This window comes from Anopheles gambiae, chromosome 3, assembly GCF_943734735.2.
Source record: "Anopheles gambiae chromosome 3, idAnoGambNW_F1_1, whole genome shotgun sequence".
Taxonomy (NCBI): Eukaryota; Metazoa; Arthropoda; class Insecta; order Diptera; family Culicidae; genus Anopheles; species Anopheles gambiae.
This window is the reverse complement of record NC_064602.1, coordinates 96,987,784-97,008,655: the sequence shown is the minus strand read 5'-3', so window position 1 is coordinate 97,008,655 and position 20,872 is coordinate 96,987,784. Positions and strand designations below refer to the sequence as shown.

General features: G+C 49.9%; 4 protein-coding genes across 8 annotated transcripts; 3 read left to right on the top strand and 1 right to left on the bottom strand.

Annotated features, from left to right (window-relative positions):
- Positions 1 to 241: 241 nt before the first annotated feature.
- Positions 242 to 10,789, top strand: LOC1280402 (vang-like protein 1). The gene has a single exon (XM_061659964.1). It carries the CDS (start codon positions 1,434 to 1,436, stop codon positions 3,213 to 3,215), a length of 1,782 nt encoding a protein of 593 aa, XP_061515948.1. The 5' UTR covers positions 242 to 1,433; the 3' UTR covers positions 3,216 to 10,789.
- A 632-nt stretch (positions 10,790 to 11,421) lies between these two features.
- On the top strand, positions 11,422 to 14,817 carry LOC1280403 (aarF domain-containing kinase 1). Of its 5 annotated transcripts, none has more exons than XM_320250.3 (3): positions 11,422 to 12,007; positions 12,463 to 13,811; positions 13,889 to 14,817. In XM_320250.3, exons 2-3 carry the CDS (start codon positions 12,597 to 12,599, stop codon positions 14,228 to 14,230), a joined length of 1,557 nt encoding a protein of 518 aa, XP_320250.2. In that variant the 5' UTR covers positions 11,422 to 12,007; positions 12,463 to 12,596; the 3' UTR covers positions 14,231 to 14,817. The 5 variants fall into 5 exon arrangements, with proteins under 5 accessions (XP_320250.2, XP_061515955.1, XP_061515954.1 ...); XM_061659971.1 differs by having other exon boundaries at positions 11,430 to 11,543; XM_061659970.1 differs by having other exon boundaries at positions 11,550 to 12,056.
- Positions 14,818 to 15,527: 710 nt separating this feature from the next.
- LOC1280404 (uncharacterized) lies at positions 15,528 to 19,122 on the top strand. The gene is made up of 5 exons (XM_320251.5): positions 15,528 to 16,058; positions 16,253 to 16,291; positions 16,567 to 16,841; positions 16,920 to 18,445; positions 18,552 to 19,122. Exons 1-5 carry the CDS (start codon positions 15,951 to 15,953, stop codon positions 18,695 to 18,697), a joined length of 2,094 nt encoding a protein of 697 aa, XP_320251.4. The 5' UTR covers positions 15,528 to 15,950; the 3' UTR covers positions 18,698 to 19,122.
- Positions 19,123 to 19,364: 242 nt separating this feature from the next.
- Positions 19,365 to 20,784, bottom strand: LOC1280405 (large ribosomal subunit protein eL20). The gene is made up of 3 exons (XM_320252.5): positions 20,633 to 20,784; positions 19,957 to 20,313; positions 19,365 to 19,875 (listed from the first exon to the last, which is right to left on the bottom strand). The coding sequence occupies exons 1-3, from the start codon at positions 20,648 to 20,650 to the stop codon at positions 19,717 to 19,719; spliced, it is 534 nt and encodes a 177-aa protein (XP_320252.4). The 5' UTR covers positions 20,651 to 20,784; the 3' UTR covers positions 19,365 to 19,716.
- Positions 20,785 to 20,872: the final 88 nt, after the last annotated feature.

The following is a 20,872-nucleotide window of genomic DNA, read 5'->3' as shown; positions in this document are numbered from 1 at the left end:
CGTGTACACACCTATTTGTTTGAACCAAAATGAATTATTCTAGAATTTATCCATTATTATAAAATATCAACGAAACAGTTAAATTGGTTTGAAACTGAACAAAATACAGCGTGCGGCTACAACCAAAAATTTGGTTATTTGGGAACGCTTCGGTGATTGCCATCCAGTTTGACGTTCAACAACCCGACGTCACACAACCTGCCATGTACCAACCTGATCCGGCGTCAACTGCTGGGCTGGCGTTTCAGTGGCGTTTCTCGGGCACTTGCTGTTCATTCCAACCTAAACGACTTCCACCATTTTCCTGCCGAGTTTCGAGATGAATGAAGCTGGCGAGCGTTCCACTGTTCAATTCTAACCAGGAAAGTGGACGCGCACGGTACATATTTCCGTGCGGTTCCGACAATCGCAACCGAACCGAGTGCGTGCCTTTTCGTGACGATTTTTTGCACCCTTTTGTGTGTGTGAGTGAGTGAGTGTATGTGCGCAGGGGGGCAGGTACAGAAGTCATTCAACCTGAATCAAAATCGATGCACCGCCGCCGCCGTCGCCGTCGCTGCGTTGTGCAATTTTTGTTGTAGCTTTCAGTGTGTTGTGTGTGTGCGTGCGTGTACGTATGTTTTCCGGAAAGAGAAAAAGAATTTAAAGTTAATACTGGCCCACAAGCTGCTAGAGTCTTGATGGGTGAAGTGAAAATAGCGTGCGGAAATTAGTGAATCGGAGGAGACGCGTTAGCCCATTCACCTGTGCCTGCAATTCTATTCCCTGTGCATTCCACACGGGTGCGTTTGTATGTGTGTGTATTTGTGTCGTTTTTCGTCATTCTACCGATTTGATTGCGAAAAAAGAAGTGAAAAGTGTTCTTCGGAAAGAGGGAAAAACCCCACAACAGTGACCGACATACATATTTGTGCGACAGTGTGCCCTGCTGTCCCTTCCCCAGTTCGGGTGTTAGCAGCACCATCATCATCATCAACAGTGTAATTTTCTCGCGGCGGTAGAACGAAAAGAAGGGTGAAGGGCGAGAGCGCTAAATAGCTAACTGTAAGGGCCGGTTTCTTCATTTGTTTCGCCCGTCGTCACCAACACTAGCGCATCGCCGAAGGCGCGTTGTACGCGAACGTGCAACCGGGTGACGCGAGTATGGAACGTCGTGTTTTGTTGCGCTGGTGTCGTTACGCAGGATAATAAAAGTCTTCCGTTGGCGTCTAGTACCAAAAGAGTCGTTTCTATTCGTAAGAGTTTAAAAATTTAAACCGTTTTCGGTAGTCCACGTGTGCGGCGGACGCTTCAGTTGCTAGGGGCAACAACAATCCGTGTATACAACTGTGTGCCACACATTTGCCCCATTTGCTAATGACGACAGTAGCAGCAGCATCAGCAGCAGCACCAACCATCACCACCACCATCATCACCACACCACGGTCGTCTCGATGGGCACGATGATGGAAACGGAATCGGTCAAGTCGGAACCGGGCAGCAAAAGCAGACGATCGCGCACATCGCAAAACCACCAGCAGCAGCAGCCACCGTCACAGCAGCAGCACAGTACGCTCGGTTCGCACCGGACGCGCCATTCGCACCGGAGCAGCAGCAACAACCATTCGCGCAGCGGCAGCAACAACAAGCGCCCCGACATGGCCCCGTTCCAGACGAGCGTCAACCTGGGCGACGACGGGCGGGACGGGCAGGAGATCATCGAGGTGTCGATCCTGCCGCAGGACGAGACGTGGGGCGACAACACGACCGCCATCACGGGCAACACGTCCGAGCAGAGCATCTCGATGGAGGACGTCAGCTACTTCCAGATGGCGGACGACCGGGGGGTCGGCTTCGCCTGCCAGCGCTACCTCGAGCGGGGGCTGGCGGTGATGCTGTGCGCGGTCGCGTTCGTGAGCCCGCTGGCCATGGTCGTGCTGCCGCGCGTCGGCTTCTTTCCGGCCGCGTTCGAAAGCCTGGACCTGTCGCAGAACGAGCGGCTGCGGCTGCTGGCCTGCAATGCGGAGTGCAAGGGCATGCTGGTGTCGCTGGCCGCCCGGTTGCTGCTGCTCGCGATCGGGCTGTGGGCGCTGTTTCTCCGCCAGCCGGCCGCCATCATGCCGCGCATCTTTCTGTTCCGCTCGTGCGCCCTGCTGCTGGTGCTGATCTCCTCCTTCGCCTACTGGCTGTTCTACATCGTGCAGGTGACCGAGGGCGCCCGGGCGATCGTGTCCGGCTCGTCCGTGGTCGACTACCGAACGCTGGTCGCGTACGCCACCAGCTTCTGCGACACGCTGCTGTTCGTGCATTACGTGGCGGTGGTGCTGCTCGAAATCCGCCACCTGCAGCCGCTCTACCACGTGAAGGTGATCCGCAGTCCGGACGGCGAGTCGCACAGCTACAGCATCGGGCAGCTCAGCATCCAGCGGGCGGCCGTGTGGGTGCTGCAGCGGTACTACACCGAGTTCAGCATCTACAACCCGTACCTGGAGCGGCTGCCCGTCTCGAAAGCGCAGCGGAAGGCGGCCGCCGTCTCCTCCTTCAAGTACTACGACGTGGACGGGGCGACGCCGGCCCAGCAGCAGAGCCAATCGCGCGCCGTGCTGGCGGCCCACGCCCGTCGCCGCGATTCCTCCCACAACGAGCGCTTCTACGAGGAGCACGAGTACGAGCGGCGGGTGAAAAAGCGCCGCGCCCGGCTGGTCACCGCGGCCGAGGAAGCGTTCACGCACATCAAGCGCATGCAGCAGCCGTCCTCCCCGCAGCAGCAGCAGCACGATCAGCAAGGTGATGGTAGTGGGGCGGCCCCGCCAGCCATCCCACTCGACCCGCAGGAAGCGGCCCAAGCAATCTTCCCCTCGATGGCGCGCGCGCTGCAGAAGTATCTGCGCGTCACCCGTCAGCAGCCGCGCCACACGGTCGAATCGATCCTGAAGCATCTGGCGCACTGTCTCAAGCACGACATGTCGCCGCGTGCCTTCCTTGAGCCGTACCTGGTCGAGGCGCCGGTCCTGCAGAACGACAAGGAGCGCCGCACCAACCACAACTGGGCGCTGATCTGTGACGAGCTGCTGTCCCGGCCGCTCTCCGACGGCTGCACCTTCCAGCTGATCCAGAACGACGTCTCGCTGACGGTTTCGATCCACCGGATACCGCACTTCACCGTCAGCGAGGAGGTGGTCGACCCGAAGTCGAACAAGTTCGTGCTGAAGCTCAACTCCGAGACGAGCGTGTGACCGCGTGCGGTGCGCAACCGGAAAGGCGGAGCCGCACCGCCAGTGGCCGATCAGTGGCAGCGGGCCGAGATTTTGCAGCAGCTGAACCATCTGCTCGTTACTGGCAAGCGTCGCAATCGGAAGATTCAGGACCGGTTGGTTTGAAATGAGGACGCGCGAGTGAGTGTATGATTTAAGTTAGCACAAAAGGACACAACTCTTGGCGGATATTGTGTTATGCGGTAAGAGAAGCTAGTTTTTTTTTAGCAGCTTGGTCCATCCCGTTCAGTTTTGACTCGCCAAAGAGCAGTAGATAGGGTAGCACGCGTCGCAGGGAATCGGAAGCCTCAAGCATCCACCAAGCAAAAGGGAACAACAAGGGAGCGCTACCCCACATATCCAAGACACACATTAGCTTTTAATGATAGGAACTTTGTCTCTATCGCTCTCTTCCTCTCTTTTACACGGAACAGAAACACGCACTCCCGTTGGTGTGCGGAGAAACGGAATTCAGCATGGAAGGAGACCCCCCGAAGGGATACGGTCCGCGCCACCCAGGGTCGCTAATGACGTTGGTGTTGGTGGCTTTTGCCTTTCTGGACGACAAGTTTAATGAAGACACACACTCTGGTAGAAGTGGAAGATCTCTTACGATGGTGCGCACACAAACGCACCTAACCCAAGAATCATTCCGTCGATCGAACTCTCAAACGAACGTTTCTGAGTGTTCTGAGTGACCCCTTGAGTTTAATTCGTTTTTGATCGTAACGAGCCCTGCTTTTTATTGCTCCCGGGAATATTTGTACGACGCATTGGGAATGGCACAGCCATGAGAGCCCCATGATGGCACACAACAGTGTGTGTCTGTTTGTCGTTCGTTTCGTTGTTGTTTATTGGAAAACAATCGACTTCCTCCTCGGCGGAAACACGACGTCAACGAAGCATCTTTTGTCGTTAAAAAGCATCCAGCCCCTTTCCATCCGCCGTCTTAATTATTCGCCGAAGCTCTTTCTGCTAGACAGTGTGCTTTCGTCTCGTTGCTTCTTGTGGCAAGATTGATGGCTTCTCAATCTTCCCACCGAATCCAACAACACGATGGCTGCTTTTCACCATTTCTTTCCCATCAATTTCCCGGCCAAACTGTGAATCGAGGGAGAGAGACACACACACACAGGTGTTTTCTCGCGATAGTGTAGCCCTCAGACCTTCGTACAAGCGCTTCTTTGTAAAGGTTGTTTGAATCGAATGGCAACCGGGACGAATCGAATTTGTTGCTACCATACAGACAACAGCACAGCCGTGTGTTCTTCGACTCACGATTCTGTGAAGAATTTAAAGGAAGAAGCGATTCGAATCAAATTCAGCCTGCGGACGGGAAACAACGAGTACAACCGAGTGTGGAAAATTGGATTCGCGCGCATCCTTTTGCTTCCATCAATCAGCACACGATCGGCCCGGGTTGGTCTGTGAAATTAGGCTGTACGGTATTTATGGGATGATGTTGCTCTATCGCGCCTCTAGCAGGAATTCCATCATCTTGGGAGCTCGCCTAAAAGCTTCCACCTGAAATTAGCGATGCAAATCGTGTGTCTTAGAAGAACGTATGCTTGTTGCTGCCTCTTGTCCCCGCCGGTTGGGTCGCTTGGCAAATTAATATGTAACGCTCGTTCAAGACATACATTCCTTGTTTTGTCATCTCGAACAATGTTTCTTCGGTGCTACGTGTGTGCCGTCAGGAAGTTTTGCTAGGCGGCGCAAATCGTCCACTATAATGTGTCGCGTAGTATTTTTTTTATTTTTGGGAACGATCATCACGCAGCAGCACCAGCACCAGTAGATGGAAATCAAATGGTAGGCGCAATCCAAGATCAAAGCAAAAAGCCCGCGGCCACAATCGCAAATGCCCATTCCTCTTAGGTGGAAGCAAGAGGGTTTTCTGCGGCTTTTCAGACTGCTCATGTGTGTGTGAAGAGGGTGAATAAATTGGACCGATCGGAAGGGAATGGTTGAAGATGGTCAGTGCAGTACAAGCGACGCTGTCTCCCGTGTGTGGTACGTTAAAAGGGAGGGGCAAAATAGAAGGAAAAAAAAAACGATAGAGAGCGCTGAAAACTATTAGTAAGATTTGCATATCATTTACTAATCAAATCATAATCCCACCAGCTAATAATGATCGTACGGTATGGCAGCGCGGCTTCTCTCCGCGGTGCCTTCTGATGCCGCCGAGGCCTGCGACATGCCGGTGGATTATTATTTCAGTTCCCAGTCGTTGGATTTTTTGTGTGATACAGTATGGAAAAAACGGCCTCAGGGGGGAAAATCCTGCTTTGAACTAAAGATAGCGATCGGTAAGGGAAATGTACTTGCATTTTGATCCGGACAGCAACTGCAATTAATGGCTAAGCCGGATGTGGAATAGTAACAGCTAGATAAGCCCGTCAATGAGAGCCACTTTCACTGCCGGCTAATAAGTAGTTCCTTAAATATTGTATTTTTTATTGATTTTTGCTATTCAAGCCAGCTTCGGACGCATGTTTTTGTGCTTCAAAATAACGCCATTACTCTCTTCCCTCTCTGTAATAAGCAACCACAAGCGCACAGCAGAAAACAGCAGAAAAAGAAGGCCAAAGTATCGCTTCTCGATCAAAGAATGGCGAAAATCAAATTAACTCGGGATCGTCACCTTTTGCGGGTCGGCCGGTCGCCCTCTGTGTGAACCCCAAAAGCTAGCTGCCCTCCTTCTACGTGGTGTGGAGGATAATTTGATGATCCCGGGAGCAGCACAGGGTTTTGGTTTTTGTGGTTTTTGTTAATTTTATCTTGTTCCCAGCGATTCCCGTCGTCGCTCCGTGACACTTTGGAGGTTTCTTCTTTGCAGGCCTCCGCTGTATGTTGGAATGTGGCTTCGAGTTCAAGCCCGTACCGGAAGCAATCCAATAGCGATGATGCGCTGCACCATTGTGGTCGGCTCGATTATTGGTCATCGTTGTTTGGTGGATGATTGTGTCCCTTTCTTTTGAAAAGCCCAAACACATATATTCGGATTTAACATTCTAATATCCAGTTGAAAGTATTTTGTTCAAAAAAACATACCTTCCTTTCACAGGTGGCTAACACCCATTCCCTTGTTCGGACGTTTCCCCAGATGAAATGCAACATCCCAACCTGCCTCGCTCTCTAGCCTCTTTTTCCTTCCCGTCCGATAAGCCAAAAGTTTCCGGGTCGGCATCGGAAAGTAGCGCACCCTTGAAGAAAGGCGATTTGCTCTTTGCCGCCTCATCCCCCGGCCATTCGCTTATCTGCCGTCAAAAGGGGCTACCTACCTGCGCCCAACGCCCGACCCAGGCAAAATCCCAACAGGCATGAGCAATTGTGCAATCGATCGACGCGGTCCCTAGCGCTCGCCACACAGATGGCATCAGGAAGGGCGAAGACTATCTCCGTCCCGAGCGGGCGTCTTTTTTTTCTCTCTGTTCTCTGTTCTGTTTCGATTTTTCCTCAATTCCCCCTCAAAATTTAACACACCACCACCGCCACCAGCCGCCAGCTCGCTCTAATCATGGTGCGCTTGAGCCGTTTTGTTCTCTTGCGCCAATAATGCGCCACAACTTCACGCAGGGGGTGTTCCTGCGGGTTTTATGGACAATCGTGACTTTTATGACCAATACACACACACACAGGTCGATAACAACACACCGGACCGAAGCGCAACCGACACCGGGGATTGTAATTTTGTTTAATTTTTCTCTCCTCCCGTCGTTTTCGGTCGTTCGTCGTTCTCGGCCGGGAAATGTGTGTGTGTGTGTGTGTTTGCTTTATATTGGATTTTCCCCCCTCTTTGCACCAGCACCCCAGTGCTTGTGTATCTTTGTTTTGGAAATTTTCGACGCATTCCTGGCAAGAGGGTCAAACTCTCACACCTCGAATTCGACATGCTGGAATATATTCTTTACCGTCTGATATATTAAGTACAAAAAGCTTGACTATATCATCGTCCCAAGGAAGAAGAAACCACAAGAGCACAATCGGTAGCTTTAGTGTCAAAGGGAAGAGCAACACACAGCCAAGACAAACACCCTCCGGGGAAGCGGGAGCCGGAATAGGTAGGTGTTACCCTCTCTCGATCAGCCCATATATCGCCATCGTGCCATCGAAGGTCAATTAGCCTTTTGCCGTCGTGGAAACCAAAAAAAAGGGAAGCGACGCGGCCCTTTTCCTTTGTGCGCTTCTTTTCGTTCGCTTCCCTTCCCTGGACGGGCCAGCAGCAGCAGCACACCTTTCCGGTTGCGTGATTGCGACCGTTCGCTTGTTCTACCTTCGCCGATCGATCTCCAGTGAGTCACACAGAAGTCCACCGAAGAAGAGTCCCCGTAGATAGCTGTTGATATCAAAACCTGCACGTAGAGAAAGCCGCGGGGAAAATGGTAACCGTTTTTCCCTGCATGACAAAAAACCCCCAATCTGTCGCTTTGTTTTAGCGCCTTTCATCAAGCATGTGATCATCGGACGTTGCTTTTCCGCTTCTTTTTTTCCAGAAACAATCTTCAAAATTAAACCCACAGTATGGTAGGAAGTAACCCTTCGAACGTTTTTGTGTTTTTTCAACAAGAGCATCTTCTTGACCGTACAAGAACGGCCAAGGAAACGGCCCATTGACTTTCGATGTACCAAAAAAAAACCCCCCCTCTGCACACACTGAGCATGCCACAGCACAGCAACAACAATCATTAGTTTTTCCTCCCATCCCGGCGTGTGGGATTTTTGGCTTTTGGGGCGTGAAGCTGCCGGCGCGCGCGCGCTGGGTGGAAGAAAAACGGCACAAAGGTAATCACATAAGTGGCCACTTCCGTCACGATCCGCGGATGGCGACAGCGCAAACGACGCGCTTGTCGATGGCTTGTTTGTTGTAGTAGCGGTGCCTGTCTGCCCTCTCTTCCTGCTTTCCTCTTGAATGTCCAAAAATGCCACGGAGTCGTCCACTACTACTACTGGCCTTAAACCACTGTAGGGTGTCTCTGTAGGGGTTTTGTTCCATCATCTTACTCTGCTGGACAGTCATCTCTCTTTCCCTTGTAAAATTGCTCAATAGAAGCCGTGTTGTGTGTGTGTATGTCGTGTTCCGTTCCTGTTTTGGACTTTCTCGAAATGGATAATTTCAGAAATCATCGTTGGAAGTCGATTCGAAAAAAAGGTCACGCGGAAAAGGGAGGAACAGCTTGTTCTTCAAACCCAACTCAAGCAGCATTGAAGATACTAAAAAAACAAATCATTGTGGGTAGACTCTTTTGTTGCCTTTGTGTCTTACTGGTTGTATTCTTTGGAACAGTCACTCTAATCACACTTGTAATTATTAACGCCAAAATAGTTCCACTAAACGGTATCGCGCGCGCGTGTCTGTCTGTGTAAGGAGCCGTTAAAAAAGAGAGCAAGAGACAATAATTTAAAGTATTTAAAAATGTACTTAAATCCCAAAAGACAATTCTTAATTGACCAAGCAAAAAACGCACCATCTCACGACCTACATATCCTGCTTTTCCCAAATTCGCGCTATCACCAACTGAAACAGTTTCTGGAGCGTATCAAACCATACACACACAGTGTTTTAACACCGATATAAATTCGTTTATTTATGAGTGTGCAGTTTGTAAAGCTGCCGAGCAGAAATAAAAACCACAAAGTCGATGGTCGATGGTCGAAGATTAGCAAAGTCCAAACATCCACACCTAACATACCACCACACACCACCAAACAAACCGAAAAAGAGTCGGAAGCCAAAACAATGCTGCTGCGCGTCATTGACAAAAACTAGCGAGCAAAAAGGAGAGCATTGGAAAATGGCGATAAATTAATTGAAATGGATTATAAAAATCTTTCCCGGCGGTTTACGGTTTACCATCGGCGTACCGAAACTAATGAAATCCAGCGCCCTCAGTGTGTGTGTGTGTGGTTTTTACTTTTTGCGAAACTTATCATTTGACCCAGTGAATAAGCAAGTGAGTTTCTAAACAAACGGAACTCCCTGCCAGGCGTGAGGGGGGGGGGGGGGGGGGCATGGCACAGAAAGCAATGATCATATAAAAAATTAATTAAATAAATTCGCACAAATGACCAACCGCGCACATTCGAAAGCGTATCGCTGCTCTCCTCCTGTCTAGCGCTAGTGCGCACGATCAAGTTATTATCTTTAGGTAAGAAGCGGTCAATTCTCCGCGTGTGGTGTGTAAGGTTTGCTAAATCATTACTTTCCAATTCCATTCCTATCGCCTGTCTCTCCTGCTTTAATATCAAGGACTGTGCAGAAGAGGTAGACTGAAGGAAGGAGTGAGTGGAGGAGAGTAGCACAATTATCGCGACTGTAACTGTAATTGCTAACGGGCACAAATAGCATTTGAATAATGCATAGATCAAAAGCAACTGAAATGCAACATGAAAAACATGAAAATAAAAGGCTGACAATACACACGAGACGACGGTGTAGCGACACTTGATGATGCACTGCCACCTCACCTTTTGGATAGATCTGCATCTGTATTAAACATAAACTAGCAAGTATTCGATACATTTCCCTTCATAAATCTCGTTCACAAACGCAACTCACGCACAACTACATCTATTTAAAATATACAATAAGCCAGAAGGGGAAAGAGAAAAGGAAACAAATCAATTACACGAAGAACAGAGGGTGCATTTAGCTGATGAGCACCGAGAGGGGTAAAGCGATTTATTAGGAAATTGTGTTAACGAAATGCATGCGGTTTGTGGTGTTCTCGCGAGTGTGTGATAAAGATATGTGAAAATTTTCAAATAGAACAAACAAAAAATCCTTAAACGCATCTCTTATCAATGCAACAATGCTAGGTGAGGTGTGAACGAATATTCTTTTCCTTGCGTATACACAACAAACAAACGAAAAGGAACGAAAAGGCGCTTATTGCCACCGACTGTACTTACTGCTACTTTAGATAAGATAGATTTAGGATTAAGCAGCAAATGTTTTGTTTTTTGCTAAACATTTTCTATCCAGATATTATCCATCCTCTCTGCATATAATTGTTAGGGCAAGCAAAAGAGCGTCGCTGACTGCAAGTGTGGTTAGCTGAATGATAATTTATTAACGGAAATCTCCGATCCAATTGACACGATATAGGTTTACGAATTGATACATTTTACCCTTAATTCTTAGTTAACTATTTTAATCCTCTTCAAGTATTTAAGATTAAGCGAAGAAAACGACAAAAAAAACTGCACAAGAGCGATCTTTGGCGCAGTAGCAACTATACATCATCCCAACCAATACTCCTTTACTCGTACTATTTACGGTTAAGACAGCATTAAAGTAATGACACGCGCTAAGATTGCATATGCAGTTCCAGCGCAACCAGTGAGACGAAGACAGAAAAGGGAACAGAGTGGAGCTGAGAGGATCAGTAGCACAATAAGACTTTTCTAACGAGATGGAATTAGAAGGGATAGCAAGAAGAAGCAAGAAGAAAGTGCGTTTTGTGTGTGTGTTGTATTTGAAGAGAAGCCGTGGATGACGATGGAACCGAAGTCAATGAAACTGAAAATAAACAAAACCCGAACAAAGTTTTAAACATTGCGTGTGGTGTGTCTGTTTGTATACGGCGGAGTTGGAGAAGAAGGTTTGTTGTTTGCGTCCGGGTGGGAGGTCGTACACAGGATGATGTCACATTGCAGCATGTTTGTATAATTTGGAAAAAAACATATTTATTGTATGCAGCGGAAGGTAAGTATTTGTCTATCCCAATTAGAGGATATTGTTATAGGAAACGAAACTTAGGCGGCGAAGGAGATTCTTTTATAGAACCGACAATGAACTATCAAGCCTAATTTTACATGAAATTGCCCATGAATATTACAACAGTTTATGACACTAAACTAAGAAGATGACGAAAATAGTTAGTTGTACAGCAAAATTGAAGAAGAACAAAAACGAACCTACCAATAAGGCTCGACCGTTTCCTATCTTATCTACATAAAAAGTATCAACGAATTTGTTTTGGTAAGATAATATAATTTCATACACAATTTTACTATTTTTACAAGAATGGTATTCATCTTAATCTTTTTCCCCGACGAGATCAACGATTGAAACATCACTTCAATTCAACATTAACATTTTAACGGCCGTTTCAAACAGTTTGAACCGTTTCGTTCCGAACCGGTTCATTTCTTCGTTCGGCGGTTTTTGACGTTTCCGAAGTTTGACAGTTGCCCGCCGAACTGGCTGCCGCTTTCGTCAAGGAGCATAAAATGCGAATTTTCAAAGAAAATAAGCATACCGTTCCCAACATACTTTTGCAATTTCGCGCAACATATTTCCTTCTCGTAAAGTCCTGCCACAAAATCGTCGAAACAAAATCCCAAAATAGTATTGCAGCACAATTGCAATGTTTACATTCCGATCCCTTTCCGCAGCGAGCATTACTGGTTGGGGTGGGGTGAGAACAGACAAAAACATGTCCCATTATGATCGCACGCGTTGGTGGTAGTAGTGGTGGTGGTGTGATGCAAGGAACATGTTTACGAGGAGTGGGGGGAGGGAAGCAGCAACACGATAGCACACGCACACAGTGATGGCGCGCCGGAGAGCGAGCTATGCGCGAGATGGTGCGCTTTCACGTGCGTGAATCGAATACACCTCACACTTTCCCGTTATCTGTACGCCAGAGCGTTTGCCGCGTGGACTCATCGCGCAAGCCAGCCAGCCAGCCAGTCCCGTCGCGGATGAGTCGAACGGACACGGTTTCATCCTTGACGATCCGCACCCGTGTCCTTGTGTAGCTGGAGTGGTAAGTGGGTGGTGTAGTGTGGTGGTGTTATTTGTTTGATTTTATTTACGTAAGTGCTTCCCGTATGTTCGTGAGTGCGCGAGGGCCCTTCCGCAGGGCAGGTGGGTGGATGGGTGGGTGGGTGCGTGCGTATCGCGTGCTTGCTTGACGGGCGACGACGACGATTTCATCATCACAGTCAACACGGTGGCCCGCGCCCAGCTGATGTGAGCTGAAGCTCGGTCAGCTTTCTCCGGATTCCTTTGCTTTGTGCGGGGGTTTGGAAACGCAACAATCAGTGAATCACCTGCGGAGGAGTAATTATGCTGAAAGTGGGCGAATCGTTTGTTTTTTTTTGGGACACTCTGACACAGCAACACACTCATTACTTTGTTATTGCTTGGTGTTGCTCGTAAATTGTTTTCCTCATTTACGATTCTTTGCTAATTAATTCCGCGCATTTTCTTTCTTTTTAGACACAGCGCGACCAGACTCTTCCTAGTGAGTGTTAAACAGTGCTAAGGCTCACAAGAAGGCGTATGTGAGAGCCTTCTGAAAAGTCGCGAGTAGCTCGTAGTGCAACAAACCTCTGAACCCTCCCAACAGAAAGATGTCCTTCCGAAGGGCACTAAAGTACGGTGTCGTGGGTAGCGCGGTGCTCGGCACCGGGCTCAGCCTACACGCCAACGACTACGACATCAACTCGGTCGGTATCGTGCGGCTCGGGCGTGCCGGAGCGACCGTGTTCGACATTGCCACCACCTACCAGGCGAACCTGTACAGCCGCGAGTGGACCGACAAAAAGTCCGCCGAATACCTCAAGGTGAAGAGCGACACACACCGGGCGGCGGCCGAGCGGCTGCTCGAGCTGTGCCGCACCAACCGGGGCGTGTACATCAAGGTCGGCCAGCACATCGGCGCCCTCGAGTACCTGCTGCCGGCGGAGTACGTCAGCACGATGAAGGTGCTGCACAGCAACGCACCGCAGAACCCGGTCGAGGATCTGTACCGCGTGATTCGGCAGGATTTGCGCGTCGAGCCGAGCGACCTGTTCGAATCGTTCGATCCGGAACCGCTCGGGACGGCCTCGCTCGCCCAGGTGCACCGGGCGACGCTGAAGGATGGGCGCGAGGTGGCGGTGAAGGTGCAGCACCCGTACGTGAAGGGCAACTCGATCGTGGACATCAAGACGATGGAGGTGCTGGTGAAGCTGGTCGCGTGGACCTTCCCCGACTTCAAGTTCCAGTGGCTGGTGGACGAATCGAAGCGCAACCTGCCGATGGAGCTGGACTTTGCGAACGAGGGCCGCAACGCGGAGAAGGTGAGGGAGATGTTCCGCCACTACCGGTGGCTCAAGATCCCGGGCGTGATCTGGGAGTACACGACACCGCGCGTACTCATGATGGAGTACACGAAGGGTGGTCAGGTGAACGATCTCGAGTACATCCAGCGGGAAAAGCTCGACCCGTACGACATCGCGAACAAGATCGGGCAGCTGTACTCGAACATGATCTTCCTGAAGGGGTTCGTGCACAGCGATCCGCATCCGGGCAACATTCTGGTGCGGCGCGGCGAGCAGAACGGCGGCACGGAGATTGTCCTGCTCGACCACGGGCTGTACGCGGATCTGACGGAAAAGTTCCGCTACAACTACTCCAAGCTGTGGCTGAGCATACTGCGCGTCGACCAGGAGGGCATGAAGAAGTACGCCCAGGCGCTCGGCGTCGAGGGCAGCATGTGGGGCCTGTTTGCGTGCATGGTGACGGGCCGGCCCTGGAACTCGGTCATACACGGCGTGGACAAGGTGAAGCAGGACGATGCGGAGGTAAGTGGTCGCTGTTTCGCCCGTTCCATGTGTGTGTTTGTGTGTGGAGTAACGTTTGCATTCGATGCCATTTGCAGAAGGAAATGATCCAGAACGAGGGCAAGCTGGTGCTGCCGCACATCTCCGACGTGCTCGAGAAGGTGGACCGACAGATGCTGCTGGTGCTGAAGACGAACGATCTGATCCGGGGCATCGAGACGACGCTGCGCACCCAGAACCGCATGACCGCGTTCTGGGTCATGTCCAAGTGTTGCGTGAAGAGCATCGGCAGCCAGGAGTATCTCACCGCCGGCGACACGTGGAGCAAGCTGACCACCTGTCTGCGCGAGCAGTGGTGCATACTGAAGCTGAACCTGTACTACCTCTACCGGGGGCTCGTATCGCTCCATCTACTGTCCGCGCTTAAGATGATCTTTTAAGCGGGAGAACGAGCGCACACACATACTCCAGCAACACTAACTCAGGAAAATGATTGATTTTGCTACCGTGTGCGATTAACCACAATGGTTGTACGGAGTGGTGGTCGATTCGTCATTAGGAGTGGGGGAAGGGAGCACCTTTTTCGGGTGGCAGTATAATTAGCGAAGGTTTTTTTTTGCTGTAATCGCCGTTTTGTGCGGCTTTTTCCGTACGCTTTTAGCTAATGTTGCTTTTTTGTGGTTAGTTTTCTGTTACTATCGTGAGCCAGTATCCAGCCAAGCCAAGATTTCTTGTGTTATTTATTACATTTATTCTACGTCCTTTCAAGGTGGTAGCCGATTTCTTAACGTGCTGCCCGTTTCATCATTAGAAGGAATTTAGTTAATTGTAATTTTGTTTTTGTTCGCAGTCGATAGTCGCATCACTGCCGGGTACGGGTCAAGGTCAGCTTTAGCTAAAGCTAAAGCTGGTAATTAAGTGTTCATAGTATGTAAAGCCGCAGGGAGAAACCGCTTCCGAAACGTTAACTTTGCTTTCGTGGGCATTATTGTGAAGAAATAAATGATAAAGACAACAAAGAAGAAAACGCTTGTGTACTTATTTGCTGGAATGGTCATTCTGGTGGTTCAAAAGGATGGACGAGCCTTGCATGGTCATAACCGGATATAATTCGCTTCCCACATTGATCCGTTATGCCATATTAACGCTTCTGCTACGGTTTGTTAGCTCATTACAAAGGGCTAGACAGTCCCAAAGAAGAAAAGGAAGAAAAAGAACTTCTCTATGCTGAACTTTGGTTCTTTTGGCCCAACTTTTGGTGACTCGATGCGATTGTGTTACAATAGATACAAAAATGCGCATTAACATACGAGTCGAAGTGGCAAAAAGGGGTATAACAAAAACATACCCCAAACTGGGTCGTTCAGAAAATCTATACCACTCGAAAGAAGAGGAGGAAGAAATTGCTTTTTTCGCATGACGTTACATTCAAATCTGTCCTTCACACAAGGGGATCAATAGAGGAGAGTTTTAAGTGATTTAAAACAAGTAAATGGTCCCATGGTATCCCAGAAAACTCTGAGAGGATCAAAACAAGACCCGGAAATGGATACGAATGGTCGTTGAGGTCAGCAATGACGTCGCATATTTCGTTACAAATGGCAACGGTTAAATTTCAGTTTAAAAAGGGAAATATTGTGACTTACCTTTGCGATGCCCTAATTTTCTTTAATTTCCTTCTATTCCCAGGCAAATTCTTCTCATTCCCTTTCAAACCTCCACCAAAAAATCATCTTTTTTCCATCCGCTGAAATTCAAAAGGCACACGGGGCCAGATTGTTTTCGCGTTCTTCTTCCTCGCGTGGACTCTCGGCTGTCAATGGCGAGCGATTCAGCGTAAAACATTTGACAGTTCGAAACACAGAGAAAAACCGCGAAAGGCCAACAAGCAGTGCATCCGCTCGTTCGTAATCCGTGCTAAAATCGGTCGTGAATTGTATTATTCCCTTGCCCAGTTTCCTCCCCTCCTTGGTGTGCTGCGAGTACTACTACCCACTCGCCCTTGTTTCCGGCAATTTCCTCCCCTTTCGCGGTTGCACGGCGGTCCCAGGAGTGTTTTGTTGTCGCTCGTCGCAACGGTTGGTGTGTTCTGGGTTCGGTTCTTGGGGGAGGCTGAAAAAAACCTTCTCAGACAAGTGTCCCCCCAAGCCAAAGCCCGAAATGCAGGAACAATGGGAGTGGATGAAAGAGTTTGCCATGCCGGTGGAACTGTTGCAGAGCATCATCTATCTGCAGCGGGCCTTGCGGGACTGTGTGATACAGCACCAGGTAATGAAGGGTGGTGGTGGTGAGGGTTGAAAACTTGCTGGTTCACCCCTCGTCTTGCGGGGGGGTGCTTCTGCTTGTTCACTCACAATCGAACGATTTCACAAACGTGCGACATCGTGCCCCGCGTTCGGCCGAAGGAAAATTGAACAGCAAATTAAACCTTTCAATCTCCCTGTGTTTCTTCCGTTTGACAGTTTTTGGCCTCTAAAATCAATATTCTCGCGATGCATCAGGTAAGCAGCAGTGGAAGAATGAATTTCATTGAAAGAGTACAAAGAGTAGAAAAAAAACACTCACACAACTGTCACTTTCAAGCTGCCACAATCTATAACGCCTAATCACGAACCTAATTCTTTTCTACTCCCGCGTACTGTCCGTTTCTTCTGGTCGTGTTGGATTGGTGTAATTAACCACAAAATTGAATTCCGCTCGCCTGCTGAAATCTACAAATCTACATCGCACCATCACCACATCACATCGCCTGCTGCGACGTTTTTCTTTCTGGCAGCGCCCAATCATCAAGCGACACATGCTGGAGCTGGAACGCGAAATTCTATCGATCGGCCGGGAGCAGGAGGGAGTGGTACGGCAGCTGTCCGAGCGGGTGAAGCGCTTCCAGATGACCGTCCAGTCGCAGCGGAAGGTAGCGCTCTCGGAGGACATCGTGTGCGGGTACGTGTCGCGACACCTGGCGGCCTTTAATGATGTAACCGATTTGAACGGCACCGTCCCGAAGCACATCTCGCCCCGCTTGAGTGCGGCCGAACTGGCCCAAAAGTACAGGTACGCTCCAAAACCGTTTGTGAATGTTTCTTAAAAAAACAGTAATTTATTATGTTTTGTTCTTTACTTTTCTTTTAGTTTGGAAACATTACTAGCAGCGAACGAAGACTTGGCGGTGGTGGTGACGCACGAAAAGATCGACCTGGAAGATGTGGAGCGGCGCGACTCGAACCACACCGATAACGCCCAGTGGGACACGGTGCTGTGCATAGCGGAGGGAAAGAGGAAAAACAAGCATACGGTCGCCAGAAACTGTCTGAAACCGCTCGTAACGGCCCAGCCTGTTGGAAGAGCACAAGCGCCGTCCACAGACTCCTCCATCACCATCGAGGAGCGTCCGTTTGCGGGGATTGCCGATCAAAAGCCACCACCGATTGCGGCTGTTAAAGCAGAGAAGCAGGAGGACGTCGACCAGGAGGAGGAAGAGGAAAGTGAGGTAGATGTGGACGAAGAGGATGGTCAGGATTCATTGCTGACGCCGGAAAAGACATCCGAGGATGAGGCGGAAGCGGACGGCAAGTCGGTGCAATCGATGGATCAATCTGTCGGCAATCGGGCTAGCTGGATGCCGGGACTGCGAGGACGCCCACCGAAAGGCTCGAAGTACGTGTCCATCGCCAAACAGGCCGCCATCGAGGCGAGACGGATGGCAAATGCAGAGCAGCAGCAGCAGCAGCGGCAACAGATGCAGCAGCCACCACCACCGGCACAGCCAACCATTATTCAGCGGCGCGTTTCAAAGCGCAAGGATGTGCTGTCGGAAAAGGTGGAAGAACCGATCGAGCTGGATGTCTCGGGCAATGAGGAGGAGGAGGAGGAACCCACGGAGCTAATGAATACGGCGGCGGTGAGGCGGGGACGTAGCAATCTGCTCCAGGCACTGAACAAACAGAAGCGTGGCTCCGGTCGGCCTAATATGGAGGTGAGCGTCATCTCAAACCAACAGAAGAGTTCCAAACGGGGCGCCGGTCCCATTCCCGGTGGCAGTAAGCTAGTGAAACACTTGTCCGAGGGTTCCTCTGGCTCATCGTCAAACTCCCGATCCTCCACGCCGACCTGGCCGGGACGCCACACGTCGGAAGAGTCGTCCGATCGTCGCTCGTCTCCGTCGGCCGAGTTTCCCGCACTGCCCGATCCTGGCGAACCGGTCGAGCCGAGACCGACGAGCATCAGCGAGATGGAGCAGCGAACGTTCCTGCGCTACTTTCAGATTTTCCTGCCGGAGGAAGTGAAAGCGATGAAGGAGCGCAAGAGCGAGCGGAAGCGTCGCAGCTGCTACAGCACGGAGCGGAAAGATTTCCACTACGGCAAGCTGGACTACTACGAGCAGCAGCAGCAGTACCAGGCGGCCCGCGCCTCCAAACGGACACACCAGCGACCGATCCTTTACTCGCCGCCCGTCGCCGTTGCGAAGAGACGGAGACCACCGCCACCACCTGCTCCTCTTCGGCCCCAACCGCTGGCAGCAGCAGCGGCAGCAGCGGGGGGTAGCGGTAGCACCACGGCCCGAACTTCCGCTGGACGGCCACGACCACAGCCAGCTACGGTGACCAACATTTTTGCCGCGATGGATAAACGGACGTGCTTCGTATGCTCTAAAAGCGGTACGCGTGTGGATCAAGATGGCGGTTCCTCGCACGTGGTTGCCATGGCGGCGTAGATTTAAATTAATTTGGGAATTTTCTTCTTCTTCTTATTTGTATTCCACAGGCACAACGGAAGAGCTGAGTGCTTGCATGAACTGCTACAACATTTATCATCTGAACTGCCACAAAATCGACGAACAGTCGGAAGCGTACCGCCAGCGGGATGATCTCTGTCCGGTTTGTCTCATCTCGGACGAGCAGGATAAATAGGCAATAGGCAATAGGATGGAGATAGATACTGGTTCCTATTTGTTTGTGTTCTTTTTTCGCTCGTATTGTTATTGCTCCACTCCAAGCGTGAAAGTTGTTTTTGTGTTGTACGCGAAATCTCTCAACGGAAAAGAAGAAATGTGTTCGTCCGTCCTAGCATTGTTTTATCGAAGGACGAGGAATTAGTTAAATCAAGTTTATGTTATTATGTACACATTACTGGATGAAGTAAGATTAACTGTAGATGCCCCCAGCTGTATGTGCAGCATCGACGCGTATGGGTGCTTTATTTTAAGCAAAAAAGCGAACGAATCGCCTTTAAACCGGTTTTCCCCCCTCTGGTAGTATTGTAAAGTATAGCTTGTGTCGAATACATGAATGAATCTGTAATAAACGAAAATGTATCAATTATGAAAATGGGAAAAGAGAGGCTGCAGTTTGTTCTGTTGTCGTGAGTAGCTTTTACTTGTTTATGTATTGGGAATGTAAAAAGGACCCCAACATAATTAATGGGATGATGGAACGGAACAAAAGGCATCAAATGCGGCTCAGAGTTTTTTAATACGACTATGCAAACTGTTTTCAAAACGAAACTGAGCTGAGTTGTTGTCTAAAGGGAACAATACAACACACATACACACGCAGAGATTGAATAACACACCAGCAGTTTGACGATACGGTATATCTTCACCATACTCCTTCTTTTATTCACCTCTCCTTTTGTTTCAACTTTGCTCAAAGACTTCCCCCCCTGGGGTGGATGGAAAGAGAAGGGGGGCCGCAACTGTATTTCCGGTGCAAATTAACACTTCAACCAGAGGAATACACACAGCATCATCATCACACCGCACCGTAAACACGCACCACCACAACAACAACCGATCGTGCACACGCAGCAGCAGCACTCACTCCAAACGCGAACACAACGCGGCTGATGCGGACGAATCCGTGGCGCTGTGGCGGCGATACGTATGATGACAGTCTTCTCAAAAGTGCCGTGCGCCGCTGCTTCTTCCGCCTTACTGGTAGAAGGTCTCCGGGCGGCGGTAAGAGAACAGCTTCCGGTAGCGCTTGTGGTGGTATCGCTGCACCAGCGGGAATCGGATCTTCGAGTTGTGGAACTGCTTGATGTGCGCACGGCGCGTCTTGGACGCGGCGATCGATTCCACCTTGATGATCTGCAAAGTGACGAAGGCGAAAGAAAAAAACAGCGTGTTAATGGGACACAACCGAGAGGACACGTTTCAGCAATACCGTACCTGGATCGAGTGGGCACGGGCACGGTGACGGGAGGCCATGTCACTGTAGCACTGCGTGACGGCACCGCCAACGGTCAGGTCACGGTACTCGCGGTACATGTTGTGCGTACCGGAGCGCGAATCGTAACGCAACCAGATGCCGAAGTTCTTCACCTTCAGCGGCGTCTTCTCCAGGATGCGCTTCACCGAGACGATCTCGCCGGTTGCCTTCTTGAACTTGCGCAGCTGACGCAGGAAGTACCAGAAGCGCGACTTGGCCACGATGTGGTCCGGGGCGAAGATGTGCATCTTGAAGAGCGGAGGGTTCTTCTCCTTCTCCGAGGGCAGCTTGCGCCCGATCACCTGGTATTCTTTCAGCTGAAATTACACATTGGAGGTGGATTAGTGGTGAGAAAGGCCATCATGCGTAAGAATGGGAAATCGCAACGAAATGGGATGGAAAGTTTTGGGTCCGGCGGCAGATCAACAACATGGTACACTGCGGTAACGTTGCGCTGACCCGCTGTCACTTTGCCGACGATGAACACAAGACCCGGAATTTCGATGAAAAAGGGCTAATAAGCCCCAAATTTCAGCACGTTTCATAGCCGCCGAGCAAGCGGCACACTTTGTCATGCAAATTCACATCCATTTCACTGCAAATTATCGTAAAAACATAGGAAAAATAGAAATTTACCACTCCTTTAGCTTTCATCTTGACTGCGCTTCGTTAAAGAGGAAACGGAAAAGGCCTGTGACAGCAACGCATTGAACTGAAATTGACAATTCAGCAGCGAGCTGTCAAAGTGACGGTGCCATGTGGCCGTGTTGCCAGTTTCAATGTGTCGTATTTCAATTGAGTTTTTATTTTAATATTTTTTTTAGTTCAAAGAAATATAATTTTAGAATGCGACAAATAAAAATAATTATTTTGCTT

Coding starts and splice junctions, on each gene's coding strand:
- LOC1280402 (XM_061659964.1), top strand. CDS start 1,434: ATGGGCACGATGATGGAAACGGAATCGGTCAAGTCGGAACCGGGCAGC.
- LOC1280403 (XM_320250.3), top strand. CDS start 12,597: ATGTCCTTCCGAAGGGCACTAAAGTACGGTGTCGTGGGTAGCGCGGTG. Junction 13,812..13,888: donor TGAAGCAGGACGATGCGGAG/GTAAGTGGTCGC, acceptor TGCCATTTGCAG/AAGGAAATGATCCAGAACGA.
- LOC1280404 (XM_320251.5), top strand. CDS start 15,951: ATGCAGGAACAATGGGAGTGGATGAAAGAGTTTGCCATGCCGGTGGAA. Junction 16,059..16,252: donor ACTGTGTGATACAGCACCAG/GTAATGAAGGGT, acceptor TCCGTTTGACAG/TTTTTGGCCTCTAAAATCAA. Junction 18,446..18,551: donor CTTCGTATGCTCTAAAAGCG/GTACGCGTGTGG, acceptor TGTATTCCACAG/GCACAACGGAAGAGCTGAGT.
- LOC1280405 (XM_320252.5), bottom strand. Junction 19,876..19,956: donor CCCGTGCCCACTCGATCCAG/GTACGGTATTGC, acceptor GTCACTTTGCAG/ATCATCAAGGTGGAATCGAT.